Source organism: Gobio gobio (genome assembly GCF_949357685.1).
Source record: "Gobio gobio genome assembly, chromosome: 11".
In the NCBI taxonomy this organism is placed as follows: domain Eukaryota; kingdom Metazoa; phylum Chordata; class Actinopteri; order Cypriniformes; family Gobionidae; genus Gobio; species Gobio gobio.
This window is the reverse complement of record NC_137104.1, coordinates 29,970,851-29,991,674: the sequence shown is the minus strand read 5'-3', so window position 1 is coordinate 29,991,674 and position 20,824 is coordinate 29,970,851. Positions and strand designations below refer to the sequence as shown.

The window sequence follows — 20,824 nt, the reverse complement described above, 5'->3', positions numbered from 1 at the left end:
AACTCTGTAGTGGCCAGATTTAAAGGAGTGGAAGAAACATGAGGAAGTGTTCACTCAGTTTCTTCCTCAATGCACTCAAGGGGAGGGGCTGTCAGCCACATAACCTCTCTTCGGTCCTTCAAGATTTAGGGGGGTAATAAGCAGAGTGTGGTGAGTCGTGCTCTCCCTCGTAAAGACTGGGGACCAGCTCGTCATCCTCAACAACCTCTCAGGGCAGACCTCGGGACTGTCATCAATATAAGAAGTCCGGTGGTCTGGTGCCCAGTCTGCCCCCACGGGACAGGGCATGTCAAACATTTGCTTGCCCCACCCCGTTATCCTCAAAACCACTCCATCCCCGCCGCCTCTGGTGATTCGGGGGGGCAGTGGTTTCCAGTGAAATGTTAGACGTTCAGTGTTTAAATCCTGCTATCATCCAGGACATAGAACGTCTAACATCCCCTCAACAGGAAGTGTTAAAATTGTCACTCTCAGAGTCTCAGGCAGCGTGTGAACTTCTGCCAGGCGTTTCTGCATGGGTGTTAAGCACAGTAAAAATTAGTAAACTAATTTATTTGTCGTCCTCCGTGTTTGAACGGCGTGGTCTCCACTTCCGTGAAGGCGGAGTTGGCGTTCGTACTGTCACAAGTGACAGCAGTTACTTCCTGGTCCCCAGTAGGGTGGGGGGGTGTCCAATCTTAGATCTTCGAGTCTTAAACCGTGAAGCAGTTAAAGTACTCAAGGTTAAGATGTTACAGTGAAGGCGGTCGTGTCGCATATTCAACATTGTGATTGGATTCGGCACGATTGATCCGAAGGACGCATGCATTCGCATTTAAAGACTGCCACAACACAGGAAGTTCCTGAGTTTCGCTCTTGGGGGCAAAAGCTTACCAATTTCGGGTCTTCCATTCGGCTAGCCTTGTAACCGCACGTATACGAAATGTATGGATGTATTACCGGCTCCATTGGGATTCCGGGGCATTCAAATTTTGAATTACAGAGGCGATTGCTAAAATTAGCACAATCACATGAGATGGTGCTTCAACACAGTGTGTTAGCTCATCTAGTTTCTCTAGGGTTGAGACTCAACACCAAGAAAAGTGTTCTTTCTCCTGCCCAGAGAATGACTTATCTAGGGTTTGTTCGGTTTTTGGTCACCAAGGTGGCTTGAATCAAGACCATTCAGTATTCCCTGAGCAAAGTCAGGCTAGACCAAGATCTTACTGATCATCAGCACCAGAGTGTTAGGTCTAATGGCATCAGCATCCACGGGTTTCCCTTTGGGGTTGTTGCGCATAAGACCGTTTCAGTTGTGGCTCAAAGCCAGAGGACTTAGGGCCAATCCTCAGGCAAATAAAGTGGCGCGCCATGTGGCTTCGTACACTAACTATGTGGTTCAGACCCCGGTTTTTGCCTTGGGTCCCACTCTAGGCGTACCTTGTCATCGCAAGTTGCTAACGACGGACGCTTCCCTGACGGGCTGGGGTGCGGCCTTAAGTGGTCGTCCAGCCCAACGGGAATGGGAGGGTCATCAACTCAGTTGGCACATCAACTGCCTCGAGTTGACGGCTGTATTTCTGGCCCTGAAATACTTTCTCCCCCAATTGAGGGGCTGTCATGTCCTAGTGCGGGTGGACAGTACAGCTACATATCTCATATATAATCACCAGGGGGGTCTGTGCTCACGCTATCAGAATAGCGAGACAGATTTTTCTCTGGGCTCAGAACAAGTTCCTGTCACTCGAGCAGTGTACATTCAAGGGCGGTTGAATGTGGGAGCAGATTTACTGTCCAGACAGAGTTACAGATGGGGGGGTGGAAACTCCACCCAGAAGTAGTCAAGCAGATCTGGATCAGATTTTACAGAGCTGACCACAGGGAGGGGACCTCTTCGCCTCTTCTCAGACAGCGCAATGTCCCTGCTTCTCTCTGTCACCCAGCCCCGCTGGGTCTGGATGTGATGGTTCATACATGGCCCAAAATGCGTCTGTATGCCCTCCTTCCAGTCGCTCTGCTCCTGGGAGTTCTAGCCAACAAGGGTCTTGCTTCTTATTGATAGCGCTGCGTTGGTTGAACAGGGTTTGGTTCTCGGAGATAGTGTCTCTCCTCAACGGCTCGCCTTGGGCGATTCCGGCGAGGAGGGACCTTCTGTCTCAGGCAGAGGGCACGATATTCCATTCCAGGCCCGACCTGTGAAACCTTCATGTTTGGCCCCTGAAGGGCACCAACTGAGGGACACGGGGATTTCGCCTGCAGTTATTGAGACCATCCTAAGTGCTAGAGCTTCCTCCACTCGGAAAGTTTATGCTAATAAATGGGGTGTCTTTGAAAGGTGGTGTACGACACAATGTAGATTCAGTCAACTGCCAGGTAACTTCAGTTCTGGATTTTCTGCTAGAAAAGTTGTCATCAGGCACCTGCCCCTCCACTCTCAGGGTTCATGTGGCCGCTCTTTCGGCTTGCCACGCCTTGGTGGATGGGGTGCCGCTCGGAAGACATCCTCTACTCGCTCGCTTCATTCGTGGGGTAGGCGGTTGAGGCCACCTGTTAGAACCAAGATCCCTTCATGGGACTTAGCTTTAGTCCTCGATGGTCAGGTTGAGACCCCCTTTGAAACATTAGCTTGCCCCTCCACTCTCAGGGTTTATGTGGCCGCTCTTTTGGCTTGCCATGCCCTGGTGGATGGGGTGCCGCTTGGGAGGCATCTTCTGCCTGCTCACTTTGTTGTGCCAGGCAGTTGTGGCCTCCATTAAGAGCCAAGATCCCTTCATGGGACTTAGTTTTAGCCCTCGAGGGTCTGGTTGAGACCCCCTTTGAACCTCTAGAATCAGCGTCTGACGAACTTCTGACTCTAAAGATGGTTTTTCTTATGGCTATAACTTCTCTGAAAAGAATTGGGGACATGCAGGCTCTGTCAATATCGCCATCCTGCTTAAACTTTGCCCCAGGTTTGGTGAAAGTGATTTTGCATCCCCACCCTGACTACCTGCCTAAGGTTCCTTTGTCGACTGTACATCCTGTCACTCTTGAAACCTTCTGCCCTCTGCCGTTCACAACGCCGGCTCAGGAGAAACTTCATAGACTGTGTCCAGTCCATGCTCTTCAGGCCTACGTCCACCGCACTAGCCAGTGGCGTAAGTCAGAGCAACTGTTTGTTTGCCATGGGGGCCGTAACAGAGGTTCTGCCACCATCAAACAATGTCACATTGGGTCAGGGATGCTACTGCTCTTGCCTATGAGGTGCGCGGTCAAGCTTCACCTATAGGATTAAGGGCTCACTCCACCAGGGGAGTCGCCTCTTCTACTGCGTTAGCAAGGGGTGCTCCCTTACAAAGTGTTTGTGATGCGGCAGGTTGGTCCTCTCCGCACACATTCTTAAGACTTTATAGCTTGGATGCTCATGCCACTCTGGGCTCTCATGTCCTTGAGTCGACATCACAGGCTAATGCCTGAGGCTTCTTGCGTTCTTGTGCACACCTACACAACCGTAAGGGGTCCAGGCACCATCAAGCACGGCGGCGTGGGTATTCTCGTTCCCATTTGCATAAGCTTATGCAGCATTGAGTGTAGCTTTTGAAAGGGAACACTTGGGGTTACTTGACTGTAACCCTGTTCCCTGATAAAGCGGAACGAGATGCTGCATTGCTAGGCCGTGCTGATGATGCTTCAGGACTGGTCTTCAAACAAAGAAGATCTGGTTTGCTCCAGCTGAAGCTCATCTATTTATAGCCTCGTGCAGCAGGTGCGCCTATGACGTCACCAGCCGAGGCTATAAATACCTCCCGGGTCAATTTCATTGACGTGTTTTCACACTATTTTCACAGCTGGTTATGTCAAAGACATCCCCATTTGCATAAGCTTATGCAGCATCTCGTTCCGCTTTATCAGGGAACAGGGTTACAGTCAAGTAACCCCAAGTGCTACTTTTGCTGTTGTTTTTCAACATTAAAATAATACAAATACAATATTAATATCAAAAATAAAGTGCAACCAACATTTCTTCAGGTTGAATAAACTGGCTGAACCTGCTACTACTCTCAGTTTAATAAACAAACAATATTTAACAAAAGATAAAATGTTACCAACTACTCTTCAATGACTCTACAGATTTCTTTTTCAAAAATATCAACATGATCTGACCGCAGAACACTTCTCTGTGAGTTCACTATGTCGCCAGCAGTACTAAAAACTCGCTCTGCTGGCACACTGGTGTCAGGAATGCACAGGTAACATTTAGCCAGGGTTAAAAGTACAGGTAGCTCTTTCTCCTGGTGGCTTGATAATTTCTCACTCGTTGGCTTCTCCTCTGCCATCCGCCATGCTATGTTTTGTTTTCTTAGCGCTGCTGCTGGTGTGTTGCGATGATGTCACAGATAGGCAGACTGAATCGAGTAACGTTTAACGCCTTTATCATTAAAAGTGCTAAGAAAAAACATCCATATAAAGTCTGTCATGTTAAAATCCAATGCGTTATTTCCTATTATCGATACAATCGATTGATTACCTTTTAAAACAATGTTAGATCGATATATGTCGTCCGGAAGGCCAACTTGCCGAGCATAGATCGATGTAGTTAGATCATAGGAAAATAAATCGATATATCAATGTAGTAGATGAATCGTTACACCCCTAGTCGTGTATGGTCCTGCTGTACATACTTGATGTGCAGTCTTGCATTATGGTGGTATCAGATTTAAGTATTCAGGGTGATACCCCTGTTACCTTCAAATATCTGTGCCATATTAAACTCAACATTAAAGCTACACTATGTAACTTAAAAAAATCACATTGTTATTAATCAGAGAGTGCAAAGGAATACAGATTCCTAACCATGTCTTTTTTCAGATACACTTTTATAAACCTATAAACTGAGAAATTTAACTCCTGCGCGTGTGGTGTGGAAGTAGCAAGAAGCTGAAAGTTAATTGTCACAATGAAAAGAAAAAAAAAAATCAGAACAGAGCAGCATCTACAAGCAAAAAGGGAAAGTGACAGAATATGTAATAAAACCTGAATCAACATTGCCTTAGTTCTTTAGTTATTGCCATCTCTGAAGAGCCAATATTTAAAAGTGACCTAGCATTGGCTTTTTTCTTACTCAAAAAGTAAGACATTTTTATTGAACTGATAGATAGCCATCTAGCTTTCTAACAGTAGCTTGAGCTCAATATATAACGTTATCAGACTAGCAAGACTACTGTCAAACTACTGCAGTTTTTTAATCTGCTAAAGAACCAAAAGTTACATATTGTAGCTTTAAATGGCATTTGCAACCTATTATTTGATGTGTTCATGTAATTACATAGAATAAGGCCCTATGGTTTTCACAATGTGAAAAACGCGGATAGAATCGCAGGATCCAGTCATAAAAATGAAATATAATGTGGATGGTCAAGGAATTTGGCATAATTTTGGATGAATAAATGATGAGTAGGGCTGTACACTTAATCAAATTGTGATATGGACTAGTGTACCACAAAAGAATGCTATTGAAATATGAAGCAGGGCTCCAGACAAAAATATAAACTAAGAAGCCATTGGCTCCTATAAGGGAAAAAGTTAGGCGGCCAAATTATTTTTTCAAGTGCCACAAAAGAATATACGCGTTTTAATTTTTCACATGCAATTATATGGGCGGTTTTGAAGTACATTTGTAGCACCTTCCATGCTTTCTCATGAAAACTACAGATTAAGTAAAAATCTTTTTTTTTGTCTTTTTTGCCTGTGTAGAACTGAAACACCAACTTAAATCTATGCGCCTCTTAACATTTTAACACACACAGCGACTTTCACAGTTTTCTCCACTGTAGGCTTATAGGCTTTATTAATTTACATATACATAGAGCGCTTCACAGCTTTTACACATCACAGGCTACCCAACACTTGATTCGTCCTGTTAAACTAGTTCACTTAAACGCTCCCACGTTACTTAACTTTCCTTCCTTTTTGTTTTTAATTTGGTAATTTCTGCAAATTAGTGGGCTACCTGAAGAAGAAGAAAAAAGTTTTAAACACGTTAACATTTCCAATCATTATGTTGGAAAATTCTTATCAGAATATTTTCTGTTAAGTTAGTGTATATTTTTAGGTAAAACTTTTAAGTTATTAAGCAATATTTGGTAACACTTTACAATAAGGTTCATTAGTTAACATTAGTCAACTACATTAGTTAACATGAACTAATAATTTATTTATTTATCTTTGATAATGTTAATTTCAACATTTAGTAATGCATTATTAAAATCTTGTTAACATTAGTTAATGCACTGTAAACTAACATGAACAAACCATGAACAGCTGGATTTTTATTAACTAACGTTAACAAAGATGAGCTAATGCTGAACAGAGGTGTTGTTCATGATTAGTTCATGTAAACTAATGCAACCTTATTGTAAAGTGTTACCCAATATTTCATGTATGTTTTTTCCTTTATGTTTTATATACTGTCCACTAGGAGGTGCTCTAAGCATATGTTATCCTTGATTTGTTTTCCCTGAAGAGAAACTGGTTTTGAAAGTGAAAGTGACGCACGTTCGTTGCGTTTTAGAGTGAAATGAGAGTTCTTTGTCAACACATCAACACATTAACAAACAATTTAACAGTCGCTTCAATTCCATCAGCTTACCCAACACGAGCTGTTCCGAGTCGTACATAGTGCGCAGCACTGCCACTGATCACCCGACGAGAAGACATTGAGCGCGTGTTACATGTTTGTGAAGCGCTCGCATTGAGCATGTGTTACGAGTGTGTGTTACATGTTAGTGAACTGGACCGTGGCAGAGGATTCGTTGCGCAGTAGAAGTGTCAGACTTATATATTAAAATGTTCGGTCAGCTCCACCGCTCCCTATTCAGTACACATGATCGCGAAATTGAAAGTGAAAAATAAACAGGTGCGCGCATTCAAACGCAATTTCAATATGTTACCGCTGTTTGAAAGCGGCTGCCGGAGGCATGCAAATATCTCCTAAAATGAAAGCTATAGTTGTAACCATCTCTTAGCTCTGTACCATGCTTGAAGAAAAATTTGGTCTCTATTTGCTCTTTCAATATTGAGTAGGCTACTTTGATTATGGTATTATGGTTATTGTTTGCACTTAATATCTATGATCAGTTTGTGGGAAGGAGTTCAGTTAGGAGGTCAAAAGAAGCTTGTCAGTCATACAGGAGAGAAGCCAGTCAGTTGAGTTTATGGGAAAACCTTTACAGTGCTTGAGTATTGTTGTCTTTTACTGCATATGATAATTCATACTCAAGTTGAACTGAAATGACATTCATTACAAGATGATGAGTTAAAACATTTCAAATGCACCTGCAAACTATTTTTCTAGTCATGCATTTCATCACTGAGGATTTCTTAAAAATACTATGTTAAAATCTTGTCTCGTTCTCGTGAACCCAATCTCGTGTCTCATCTCGTGAGATAAGTGTCTCGTCACACCCCTAACCGATACCATTTTTTCAGAACTGATCCGATACCAAAAATTCTGAGTATTGGCCGATACCGATACAATCCAATACCAGCACAGTTTTATGTAAAAATTCAATGTAGAATTTCTATACCTCAGTGTGTTGAACTGATAATCACTCTTTTGTGTGTTAAACACAATCTACTAAATGCAGCAACTTCATTATAAAGAAAAACAACATATTAAAAAAATATATAATCACAATCTATGACAAAAATACTACTATAAACTAGATGGTGGATAATTCAGCAGCAAAAGTTACTCTAGAAAAATTGTGAGTGCACAATAATTGCATAAAATCTAAACATTTAGTGGGGAACAAAAACAAGTGAAGCGTAGCACTAAATCTGGTAAAATGATACACATTATTGTAAAATAAGATTCATGAAAAACAAGTAAATACATTTATAATAATAGGGCCCACTAAGAAATTATAAGACATTTATTTTAAAAGTCTAGGGCAGGTTTTTAATGAGGCTGCAACATATTATAGATAGGGCAGAACAAGAAAGGCTATTCATAATCTTTCATAGTGCAAAAGTATTATAACACGAAAGGCTCCAATACAGAGTGGCACAAAGCGCGTACGCGCATCCCGTGCGCAGGATGATGCGCTTGAAGCAACACAGAGTCACAGTGCGCAGCGCTCCGTCCGCATTGAAAAATTCAAAATACAAAGGGAAGATATATCGATACGTTTATCTATCTATGCAATTTTTTAGTGAGCCTTTTCTTTAACCCCTAGGAGTCTTAGCTGTTTTGGGGCCCTTTAGAAGTTTTGACATGCTCTGATATTTGTGCATTTTTCAGTTGCTTATAAACACATTAATGGCAAAAGTGTAATTACACTGTATTCAGCACAAACTGGGCTACCATAATATGTGAGCAACATGTATGTACATGCTTGTATTTTTGAGAGAATAATGTTTATGCATAATTTTTTTTAAAAACTAAAAAAATTGTTTTAAAATTAAGGCTTCAAAACACACAATAGATATGTGTTCACAAGCCCTTTGATTATTGGGTGTTTTTGTTTAGAGTTTTTGCTTTACACTGATGTGAGAATCATTGAGCCTACTCATTCACATAAAACAATATATTCATTTACATTTTGTAAAACACTTTTTCTTTACTCAGGCCTTATGCTGGCTTCCTGTCAGGTTTCGGATTGATTTTAAAATTCTCATGCTGACTTACAAGGCTCTTCATGGCTTGGCGGCTCATTACTTATCCAAACTTTTAACTGTTTACACGCCTAGACGTAATCTCCGCTCTTCTGATGCAGGTCTTTTAGTTGTTCCTTCTACCCGTCTACGCTCTATGGGTGACCGGTCCGCGCCTTCTCCACTTGTGCACCTAAACTTTGGAATTCTCTAAAAAAACAGTATTATTGTGACAATTGGTAATGATGAATGTTATAAGTAAAATATTTGGGATTATGCAATGCAATCATGATTTCAAATAGTATCTGGTGAATTTAGGTTTATTGGGACACTTTTTCCCAGTCATATAACAAATATTTTCTGAATCATTTGTAAACGATCAAATACACAAAATACTCATATCATTTCGATATTCAGTCAGAAACACGTGAAATGCATGACCCAGCGCTGAGGCTATTGTCTGCTATATTGGTATCAAATATACTAATATATGTATTATACCAGTCTGTTATATTACATCAAATATATTAAAAACATTGATTAAAATTAAGATACAATTTATGCAATATACGAAATTCAGTTTAAAGAAAGCAATTAACTATCTAAAAAACAAACAAAAAAACAACAACATAGGGTATAATATTTAAACATCAATATGACGCAAAATTAGTTTTAAAAACATTGATTAAAATTAAGATACAATTTATACAAAACGAAATTCAGTTTAAAGAAAGCAATTAACTTTCTAAAAAACAAACAAAAAACAACAACATAGGGTATAATATTTAAACATCAATATGAAACAGAATTCGTTTTAAAAACATTGATTAAAATTAAGATACAATTTATACAAAACGAAATTCACTGTAAAAAAGGCAATTAATACTCAAATATCATTTCCATCCGTCTCACAAAGTTCATTTATGAGACGCGTGCAATGCTGCACTAAGGCTATTGTCTGTTATATTGACTTCTTATAAAATAAGAAGCAACTATATTAAAAACATTTATTAAAATTAAGATACAATTTATACAAAACGAAAACAGGCCAAATAAATCTTGTCTAAACAGTCTTGCTTCATGTTGCATCAGATTTTATATTTAAACATCATTTAAAGTCTTTTTGCGTTTAATATTCACAGATGCTAACTGAGCCTTTTAAACTTAGCCTACCTTACAATGAGCTCTGAATCAGCTTGTGAGGAGAATTATTCCAGGATTATTACTCAAAGCGATGTATCTGAACCATAGCTTCACTAGTTGTGTTTGCATGAGCTGATGTGTGTGTGGGCGTCGACGCATGGATCGCCTGTATTTGAATCTGAATGAGCGCGCGGCCCGTGGGCGTGGCCGCATTAGCGGGTAATGAGGCCGTAATGAGTCGACTGATATCTCCCACTTTTCACACAGATTACATAAACACAGAATATTTGTTTTCGTTTTGATTTATATGATTTAAAACCTGACATTTCAACGTTTCTTTAGACATTTGTCTCTCATGTTTGTGTGTCAAGTTCTCACTAAGCTAGAGGTCATTTTCTGAAGAGAATCAGATTAGACATCATTGAGAGAGAGGCTGAAAATCGCAAATCATTTCGTTTGTTTCCCTTATTTTGCAAAAAGCACAACAATTTGTTTTTATTGTGACTGTACACAAAAAAAATAGAAACTTAACAGATTATAATGATATATAACACTTGCCTGAATGATAAAAACGAGTTATTTGAGTCTCTTTGGCACTGATAAGAAAAAAAGCAAGCCAATCACGCCGGCGCAACGGCCGACTCGAGAGGGTTAAACAGTTTAAAATTTCATTTACCGTGCGTGTGAAAAACAATACAATCTGTTGTCCTGTTTTGTGATCTAACAGGCACCCGGTAGAAAGTTACACGATTTAGCAGCAATAAAGTCCAGCAAGATCAAGGCTGCATTTCCCGATAACGTTGTCTTGTCTTATCGCGCCAAGAAGACTCTAAAGGTATAACTTAACAAAATTATACCATTTCTAAGCGTGTTCCCCGTACTAAACCTTAGGAGGTTGCTTAAGGTATACCTTCTTAAGTGCGATGTTAGCAGGCGCTGTCCGTGGCGGCGGTGCTGAATTAGTTTATCAATGGCTCAAAAATCGATTATTCACTCTATGCAGGGGCTGTTTAACTGCATTATGTGAGAAAGCGGTGTTCTTTATAATAGAAGCACTTCAGAAATAGTTGAAATTGCATTTATCAGGACTCGTGAGATCATATAAATATAATCCAAATTGCAAACTAAATCCAACCGTGGATATTGTAAATAATTTTGAAATGATTGTGCGAACCCGCAACCTCTCATGCCCAAACGTATCAACCCACTACACTGGCAGTATGCCATTTATATTATCATAATATATTTTGCCATAGTCTTCATTTACTCCACAAGCAGAGTTGATTGCCCACGTCACATTATTGGTAAATCACAAATTTCTGTTATTGGATGACCTACTCAATAAAGGTGCAACACGCGAAAGATAATCAACAGCTACAGCGGAGAAAAAAGAAAGAAAGAGAAGAGCGCCAACAGCTGAATACCGGGGCTGAGCTCCGTCAGATTTAAAATCTAAAATCTGCTGAATTCGCTGCCATGGCAGGCGAAATTAATTTTTAATTGCAGCTTTTGATATGGTAGCCAGGGGACTAAAGTTTTCAGGGATGAAATAATGCACATAGAAATGGCTCTGCGGACCGCGCCGTCTTTGATTTACAACTATTTGCCTTATCGCTGCCATAGTTTGACCAAACTCCCCTCTACAATCATTCCCTTTAAAGGTCCCGTTGATCCCATTTTTCAAACTTTAGTTAGTGTGTAATGTTGCTGTTAGAGCATATATAATACCTGTAAAATTATAAAGCTCAAAGTTCAATGCCAAGCGAGATATTTTATTTAACAGAAGTTCCCTTTCAAAGCCTACAGCGAACGGCCAGTTTGGACTACATCCCTGTACATCCTGCTTTAATGACGTCAGTAGAACAGTTTGTCGACTAACCTCCGCCCACAAGAATATGCGAAAAAGGGGGCGTGGTCTTGTTGCTCCCTCGTGGAGAAGAGGAAGTGTTGCGTTCGGTTCAGTTCGGTTGCGTTTGTCGCCATGTCGTTCAGACGCTGTTATTTTCATCCCGGAGTCAAATAACCTTTGTTTGGCCTTCAGGGGCTGTAGTTTGAGCGCGTTCATCTCCCCGTTATGGTAAGAGGCGTGACCTTTCCGGGCAATGTGCGCTATGCTGCTGTCGAATCACAACACGGGAACCGCTGGCACAATCAGAACTCGTTACGTATTTCTGAAGGAGGGACTTCATAGAACAGGGAAATCTTTCAAGCCGTTTTGAGGACAGTGAAAACAGTGGTATACGGATAAGTAAATTGTGTGAAAAATACAGTTTTTTTTTACACATGAAACATGAACACATGTTATATTGCACACTGTAAACACAATCAAAGCTTCAAAAAAACACGAAAAACGGGACCTTTAAATAGACACCATAATGGTTTGCCAGCTGATATACCTTTGGATAATATAGGCTAATTAAAAAGCGAACAGCCATCAGTGTAATGACAATAGTATAATTTGCATGAAAACACTTCAATTAGCAGAATTATATTCGTAAAGACTGAGATGTAAAGAAACAGTGGTGGCCACTATCGGAATGAACTGTCAATAGTGATAAGGTATAGCTAAGAGTGCTCCAGACCAACCTTACGAACGAATGTCTTACAGAAGGTATTCTTAACTAAGATCGTTTTGGGAAACACGTATTAACAATAAGATACACCTTAAGGTATAACTTAAGAACGACGTAGTGTTAAGAAGGTTTCCGGAAATCCAGCCCCAAGTCATTTTATGTGAAACCACTGACCTTTATCTACAGATCAAGCATAACAACAGGAACATTGAATCATCTTGGAGAGAGTTTCATCGTGTTGACTGTCGTAACCGAACACGACACGCAGTTTGAAAGCTGAATGGAGAATGACTGAGAGACGCAGCGGAGGGAAGCATTTACATGAACTTGAATTTAATGACTTAAATATTCATCTGTACCTCACATTAAACTATGAAATGGCGTCAGAACACTATATAGTGCACGAAGAAGAGTTGATTATGCTTTATAATGTTGCTGTGCCTTTTGTGGAGCACTGGGGCTTAACAATAACAGAACAGTATACGCACAGTATCGGTTTTGGATCGGTTCTGTTTGACCGATACCCGATCCGGCAAATAATGGAGTATCGGAGCCGTGTTTATCATGTTTATCGCCGAAGGAATGAGCGTTACACCGAGGCCTGTACCCTGGAGCGGGATCGATTTGGTGGTGGGGGTTCCGTCATGGGGTGGGGCGGTATATCACATCACCATCGGACTGAGCTTGTTGTCATTGCAGGCAATCTCAATGCCTTGAGGTACAGGGAAGACATCCTCCTCCCTCATGTGGTACCCTTTATGCATGCTCATCCGGACATGATCCTCCAGCAGGACAATGCCACCAGCCATACTGCTCGTTCTGTGCGTGATTTTCTGCATGACAGCAATGTCAGTGTTCTGCCATGGCCAGCGAAGAGCCCGGATCTCAATCCCATTGAGCACGTCTGGGACCTGTTGGATCGCAGGGTGAGGGCTAGGGCCATTCCCCCCAGAAATGTCCAGGAACTTGCAAGTGCCTTGGTGGAAGAGTGGGGTAACATCTCACACCAAGAACTGACAAATCTGGTCCAGTCCATGAGGAGGAGATGCACTGCAGTACTTCAAGCAGCTGGTGGCCACACCAGATACTGACTGGTACTTTTGATTTTGAGCCTCCCTTCATTCAGGGACACATTATTCTATTTCTGTTAGTCACATGTCTGTGAAACAATTTTAGTTTATGTCTTATGGTGTTGACTCTTTTAGTGTTCATACAAATATTTACACACATTAAGTTTACTGAAAGTAAAAACAGTTGAAAGTCAGAGGACGTTTCTTTTTTTGCTGAGTTATATATATATAGGCTGTTGTTTCTTTAAAACCTAATGAACGGATCCAATATGATACACAGGAATCAATTAGATGTTCGCATGCCATCATAAACGTGCTTCTCTGTGTGTGTGCATGCTTTGATGTACGCTCCAATAACAGTGCGCAATCGACTTTCAACTCTTATTGTGCTTCAATGGTTTAAAATCGCTTGAATGTGTAAATTGTCAAGAAAAAACGTGCAAATATTTTATTATTTAGCAATTAATCTGCGAATCACATGCCTGCCAAACAGTGGGGCCTGGTCTGCACCTCTTCTAGCCAGAATGTGTAACTCCTGTTGTAGATGCGCTTGCTAGCCCATAACAATTCACTAAAATATGGGCAACTAAAGCACAGAATTTTCAACATCGTACTATTATTGTAATGTGTACTGCTCTCATTATATTGCAATTAACTGTATTTTGACAGTATTTTTTGTGAGTTTTTTAAACCATGGTAATTAACACTGTTTTTATGATCATTAAAATGTGAAACTGTAATACTAACCGCCTAGAATTTTACCGTGGTTTGTGGTATTGTGAAACTGGTGTACTGTATGATTTGTATTTGCCTCATGCTTCTTTCTCTCTGGTCTGTAGGTGCTATTTGATCACATGGGCTGTATGAAGCGCTATGAGTCTGTGCAGGAGATCTTGAAGGAGTTCTTTGAGCTGCGCTTGCACTATTATAAACTAAGGAAGGACTGGCTGGTGGGCAGTCTGGGCGCTGAGTCAGCCAAACTCTCCAACCAGGCACGATTTGTTCTGGAGAAGATTGAGGGAAAACTATCAATCGGTGAGATATTTATCCATATGTCTGTCAGATTTTATGGTCCTTTTTGGCCTGCATCCTCTTTTGAAATATATGTATTTTTTTATATATGTCTTTCTGGTTGGTAAGTTTGAATTTCCACTTCAGTGTAACTGGTAATTACAGCTTTACTGCAGAGGACAAATGAAGGAAGCACCCTTTAAATTAAAATTTTACATTAAACATAAAAATGTATGTCATGTGCTCATTATTTTACCAGAGAACAAGTCAAAAAGAGATTTGATCCGAATGCTGGTTCAAAAAGGATATGAATCCGACCCCGTGGCAGCCTGGAACAAAGCCCAAGAGAAGGTATGTGAGGAAACATAGATGATAGATACAGCTATGTGAATATATGCATCTGTAATCTGTAATGTATGTGTAATATTATTTTAAATGTAAAACATTTAAAATATTTATTTTGTTCAAATCAGAACTCAATGCAAACACAATTGACATGGAAATTGTCCTGACCCGGACCTTTAAGCTTTAGACTACAGGAGTTTTTAAATCCCTGGGCCCGCAAAATAAAAAAATGGTTAATGACGTTCGCGTGGTTTTTACATTCAAAAACATTATAATGAATAAGTAATAGGCTATCTTCTGCCCTGGTTTTGAGGCTCTCTCAAGAAACGCTCCGTTTTTATGGCCGTGCCGCACTGAAGACTTAGAAGTAAAGGCCCACAGCTAGGATTGGGTAAGATTTGCTTCATGTGGTCAGTGGGGAAACAGCAACCGGAATGAATCACCCACAGGGCTTGCAAAATGTCTTTATCAAACAAACGCAATGATTCATCTCTCATCCACCCGCAATTGATTGGAATGTTATTTTTTTATTAACGTTACTTGGCCCGCCCGATCGATGAATATAACTGCGAACCGTACACACACACGCACGCGCGTGCCCTTCAAATATCAAGTCAAGAGAGTGAACATCGCCCGTCGGGAGACCGGGCTTACGTTTTGGTTGCCCGTCTGGAAAACACATAGCCCCGGGACGTTGGGCTTTGCGAGCACTGGCCCATAAACATGTCTGAGTCTGATCCCGAATCACAATGAACCACAACACCACAAATAAAGGAGGGGTTTTCCGGTTATGGCGCCTCAGGAATAGACGTGTTTGTGGTGCGCTCCCAAAACTTTTCAGTTTCCTTATAAAACCTCCGCATTTTCCTCGATATCTGACCGCATTTGTTTGGTAACTGTTTTGGGACTTCAATTGTTTTCGAAATGTCAAAAGGAAGGGGGAAACAAGTTGATAAAGACAGAGAAGGCACACCTACATCGGGTTCTAGCATTACGCTAGCCGAGATCAGTGCTTTACATGATGATCTCAGAGCCTCGATTGCCACGGACTTCAAAGCATCTTTTGAAAACTTGGCAACCAAGCTAGATACCATTCAAACAACAGTGGCAGACCATGAGCTTCGCATCAGAAACCTCGAGTCCGGCACTACTGAAATTAGCCAGCAGGTTGAACAACTCGAAGCTACGTGTTCAAGGCTCCAGAAGGACAACGAGTGGCTCAAGGCTAAAGTCTCAGACCTTGAGAGCCGAAATATTCGATTTCTGGGCTTACCCGAGTCTATCGAGGGGCTGCGTCCGACTACATTTTTTTCTCAGCTTCTGGTCGATGTCCTTTGTTGATGTCGATGTCGATTGGCTCTCAGGTGTTAACCTCGCCGCCCGAGCTGGACAGAGCTCATCGTAGCCTCGCACCTAAACCAGCGCCTGGGCAGAGACCGCGACCTGTCATCCTGCGATTTCATCGTTTTCAAGTGAAGGACCTGGTCATCCGTGAGTCTCGCAAAAAGGGTGAGCTGTTGTATGGAGGACACAAGATTCGTTTCTTTGAGGATTACTGCCCTGAGGTTTTGAAGCTTCTCGCCGAATATAAAGATGTGATGTCGTCACTGTACAAACGCGGTCTCAAGCCTGCGCTTCTATACCCTGCTAGACTGCAAATCACTCTGCCAAACAACGAGAAGAAATGGCTGGCTTCTGTTTCGGAAGCCAACAACTTCATCCAGAGCTTGGACGTATAGTACGTTTGGTGAACGGTACTTTTCTATAAGCAGCCTTGGTTATTTTGGTCTCCCCCCCTTCACTCTAGGGCTAATCTGGGCTATTGGCAATCAGTTAACTAAATTTGCCTTTTTTTGTTGTTCATCGAACTTGTTCACCAATGAAGACTACTATCTGAACTTCCAATTTCATTATTTATAGACAGTTGGCTATTTAGTTTCATGTCAGGTATTTATTTAAAAAAAAAAAAAAAATTATTTAGTTTTTTACTTTAAATCACCTGCACTTGGACGGTGAGCAGACTTGTTTATTTTCAGTCTTTCGTTATTTTAGAGACAACTTGGGCTATTGGATAGTGATTTTAACGTTGGGCTGTTTGTTCATTTGAATTTGAGTTTTTGGTACTACTTTGTTAATTTGTTCACCACAGAGGTTCTTATGTTTAATCTATAAAGTTTATACATAGTGTGCTAATATTGTGGACACCTAGTTTTTCTGCCCTTTTGTCGAAGTTATGTTGTTTTTCCTTTAAATGGGTTTGTAATTGGATTTTACATTATAATTGTTTTGAAGTCTAGGTCTGTCAGTAACTTTGGACAAATATTATTGAGGTTATGTAGCCTATCTATATGGGAGAAATAGGAGTTAAGGTGCGTTCACACCGGACGCGAATGATGCGATTCGCACGAGTGATTTACATGTTAAGTCAATGTAAAGATGCAAATAGACATCCTCATTCGCGCGAATCGCACCGCAGAATGTCTATTTGCATCTTTGCATTGACTTAACATGTAAATCACTCGTGCGAATCGCATCATTCGCGTCCGGTGTGAACGCACCTTAACTCCTATTTCTCCCATATCTGCGGTGCGATTCGCGCGAATGAGGCGGTGCGATTGACGCGATTCGTGCGAATGACACGGCGCGAATTGTACAGTAAAATGCTCATAAAGTGACTCAGTGGCTCTGGAGCTGACGTTCGTGCGTTCATGTCCTCATATGAGACGGCAGAGATGGAAACACGCGACCGTCATAGTGATAGTGAGCGCGATAGTGAGTGTGTGTGTGCGGTTTAATATTCATAGACACTAGTCTATATTGCCAGATTCGTTCTCAGGTACCGAAATTTGGTACCGATTGATTTAATGTGAATCGTTACTCGGTAGTACCGACGTAATTCGGTCGGTGCCCTTAAAAGTACCGAGCTCGGTACCCAACCCTAGTCGGCTACAACTGTAACGTAAAGTTATAGCCTAAAAATAAAAAAATATGTAAATAATATACTGATGCAGCATTCATGTGGCGTTTTTCGCTTGTAACTTCATGAAACGTGGAAAATGGCACATCATTATTACAGCAGATTCTCACGATTAAAAAGAGCCCAAAGTCACCATAATCTGTCTTTTAGATCTATAGATATCCCTCGTTGAAATATGACACACAGAAAACATCACAGAAGCACATGAGCGGAGTACAAAAATAGCAGTTGCTTAGACTTGTCGTTTTTGCTGGTGACTTCATGAAACAAGCTCCGATCGTTAAAAATGGCACACCCTTATTTACAGCAGATTCACACGATTAAAAAGAGACCAAGAACACAACAATCCGTCACTCGCATCCAAAGTTCTCACTCATTGAATTATAACCTCACAGACACAAATATGCTAACGTTGTGCTAAAGTCGCGTTTATGCTTGTAACTTCATGAAACAAGCTCCGATCGTTAAAAATGGCACACCTTTATTTACAGCAGATTCCCACGATTAAAAAAAACCAAGGACACCATAATCTGCCACTCAGATCAGAAGTTATGATTTATTGAATTATGTACATGAAACCTGACAGGAGCACATGCTATGTTTGCACAAAAGTCACGTTTATGCTTGCAACTTCATTAAACTTTCTCCGATCGTTAAACAAGGCACAACATTATTTACAGAAGATTCCAACGATTAAAAAGAGACCAAGGACATCATAATCCGTCACTCGGATCAGAAAATATGTCTCATGGAATTATTACACATTAAAACCTAACAGGCGCACATACAGTACTCTTAAATAAGCTATTGTTGCACTAACATCTCGTTTATCATTGTAACTTCGTGAAAAGTTCTCTGATCGTTGAAAATGGCACATCCTTATTTACAGCAGATTCTCACGATTAAAAAAAGACAAAGAACACCACAATCCGTCACTCGAATCAGAAAATATCACTCATTGAATTATTACACATTATAGCCTGACAGGAGCACATACGCTAATAAACAGTAGCTTTAAAGTCGCGTTTACGCTTGTAGCTTCATGAGACTTTCTCCGATCGTTAAACATGGCACAACCTTCTTTGCAGAAGATTCCCACGATTAAAAAGAGACCAAGGACACCATAATCCATTGCGTCGATCACGAGATATTCCTCACAGATGATGTGGTGATCAGTGCAGTTTTGCAGAATATGGCCATTTACGTTATATAGCAGCTAGAGGGCGCCCGTGGGCGGTACACTCCGGTTTAGAGGAATCACTCAGCGCTCGTCAAGAGCATATAATACCCATATGATACCCATTATGTGTTATTATATAATATATATAATATAATATACATAATATTGTAATAATTATCAGCAGTTTCTCAGCATTAGATTGTCCAAATGTAATAATAATTTATATTTTCTAAAAATATTAAAAGTGTTTTAACAAATAATACATACTTTTTGACTCTCCTTGCTATAATTTGAGTTATGAGTGTTTAAATTTGTGTATTTCTCTCAGAAAACAACAGTTTTGTAAATGTCAAGGACTGAACAAAAAGGCTACCTTTGTTCTAAATGCTGTAACTTTTAATTACTTTATGATATCGCCACATTTGATCCAGATGCAGACCACATATAGGAGAACATCACCAAAAAAGAATTTTTCTGCTGCCCTATTTCCTTCCTGAGTTATTGAATGTTAAATAAGAAATATTTTTTAAAAATTATTTAAAAAATATTTTAAAATATTCCCTTTTATCAGCAGTTTCTCAGCAATATATTGTCCAAATATAAACAATTTATATTTTGCAAAAATATAAAATGTTTGCTAACAAATGATACCTACCATTTGACTCTCCTTACTATAGTTTTGGAGTTGTGAGTCTTTAAAGTTGTATATGTCACTCAGACAAAAAAACTCAAAAAATACCTTCAGGGCTTAAGGGGTTAACTGCTGTTTAGACTCACTTTTAGACCGCTCCTCATCTAGGCCCTGTGCGCAGTCTAAGTCTAGCAGGATTATTCAGCTATTTATGAAGCAATATGCTGTTTCTGAGGCTTGCCGTTTTTTTAATTCTAATACAAAACAGTTATCTTTTTTTCCCCCTGTCCATCATTCTTTCTCCCGCATTGACTATTTTCTGGTTGATAATAAATTGCTTCCTTGGGTTAGCTCATGTATTCATAACACTATTGTTATTTCAGACCATGCTGCTGTTACATTTGATCTGGCTTTACCAGGCCTTTCAACGTCCCGGTCCCCTTGGCGATTTAATTTCTTAATGCTCAATTATTCTGATTTTATAGCAGTTATTACCGATCATATTGACCTTTTTATTTCTACAAATATCTCCCTGGATGTTTCAGCTAAGACAATTTGGGAGTTATGAAAGGCCTATTTAAGAGGAGAAATAATTTCATATTCAGCTTACAAGAGAAAAGTGGTGAATGAAAAGAGAGCTAATATTTCGAATACTTTGGCAGACCTCCAGTCTAATTGTGTAAACTCTACAAACTCCGATCTCTTTGTTAAGTTTCTCACAGCAAAGACCGAGTTTGATCTACTTGCTACAAATGAGGCAACTGAAGCTCTCCATAAGACTCATTGCAATTATGAATTTGGTGATAAATCGAGTAAATTGCTTGCCCATCAGTTGCGCCAGTCTGCTGCCTCACACCTCATCACTCAAATTTCCACCTCTTCCGGGTCTTCAGTTGATCCACTAAATATTAATGATGAGTTCAGAAACTTCTACACCTCCCTATATCCCTCAGAAAACATAGCTGAAGAGGCACACTTCAATATTTTTTTCAGTTCTCTAAATGTTCCTTGCATTGATCCTGATGTCTCTTCAAATTTGGTAACCCCTCTTACTTTAGAAGAAATTAAGACTGCTCTTAGTCTAATGCAGAATGGTAAATGTCCAGGACCTGATTTTTAAAACATTCTCTGACAAATTATCACCACTTCTGCTTAACATGTTTAATGAGTCTTACAACTCTGGTATCCTTCCTCACTCTTTACGTCAGTCTATTATTTATCTCATTCTCAAGAAGGATAAAGATCCTTCGCAATGCATTAAATATCGCCCTATTTCCTTAC

At 40.3% G+C, this 20,824-nt stretch overlaps 1 protein-coding gene across 2 annotated transcripts in view; it reads left to right on the top strand.

Annotated features, from left to right (window-relative positions):
- The window catches only part of top2b (DNA topoisomerase II beta), a 205,976-nt gene that overhangs the window by 117,822 nt on the left and 67,330 nt on the right, over positions 1-20,824 (top strand). For both annotated transcript variants that reach the window (XM_079829353.1, XM_079829352.1), the window contains exons 24-25: positions 14,239-14,434; positions 14,670-14,761. In XM_079829353.1, coding sequence (XP_079685479.1) covers positions 14,239-14,434; positions 14,670-14,761 — 288 coding nt within the window. The remainder of the gene's footprint in view (positions 1-14,238; positions 14,435-14,669; positions 14,762-20,824) is intronic.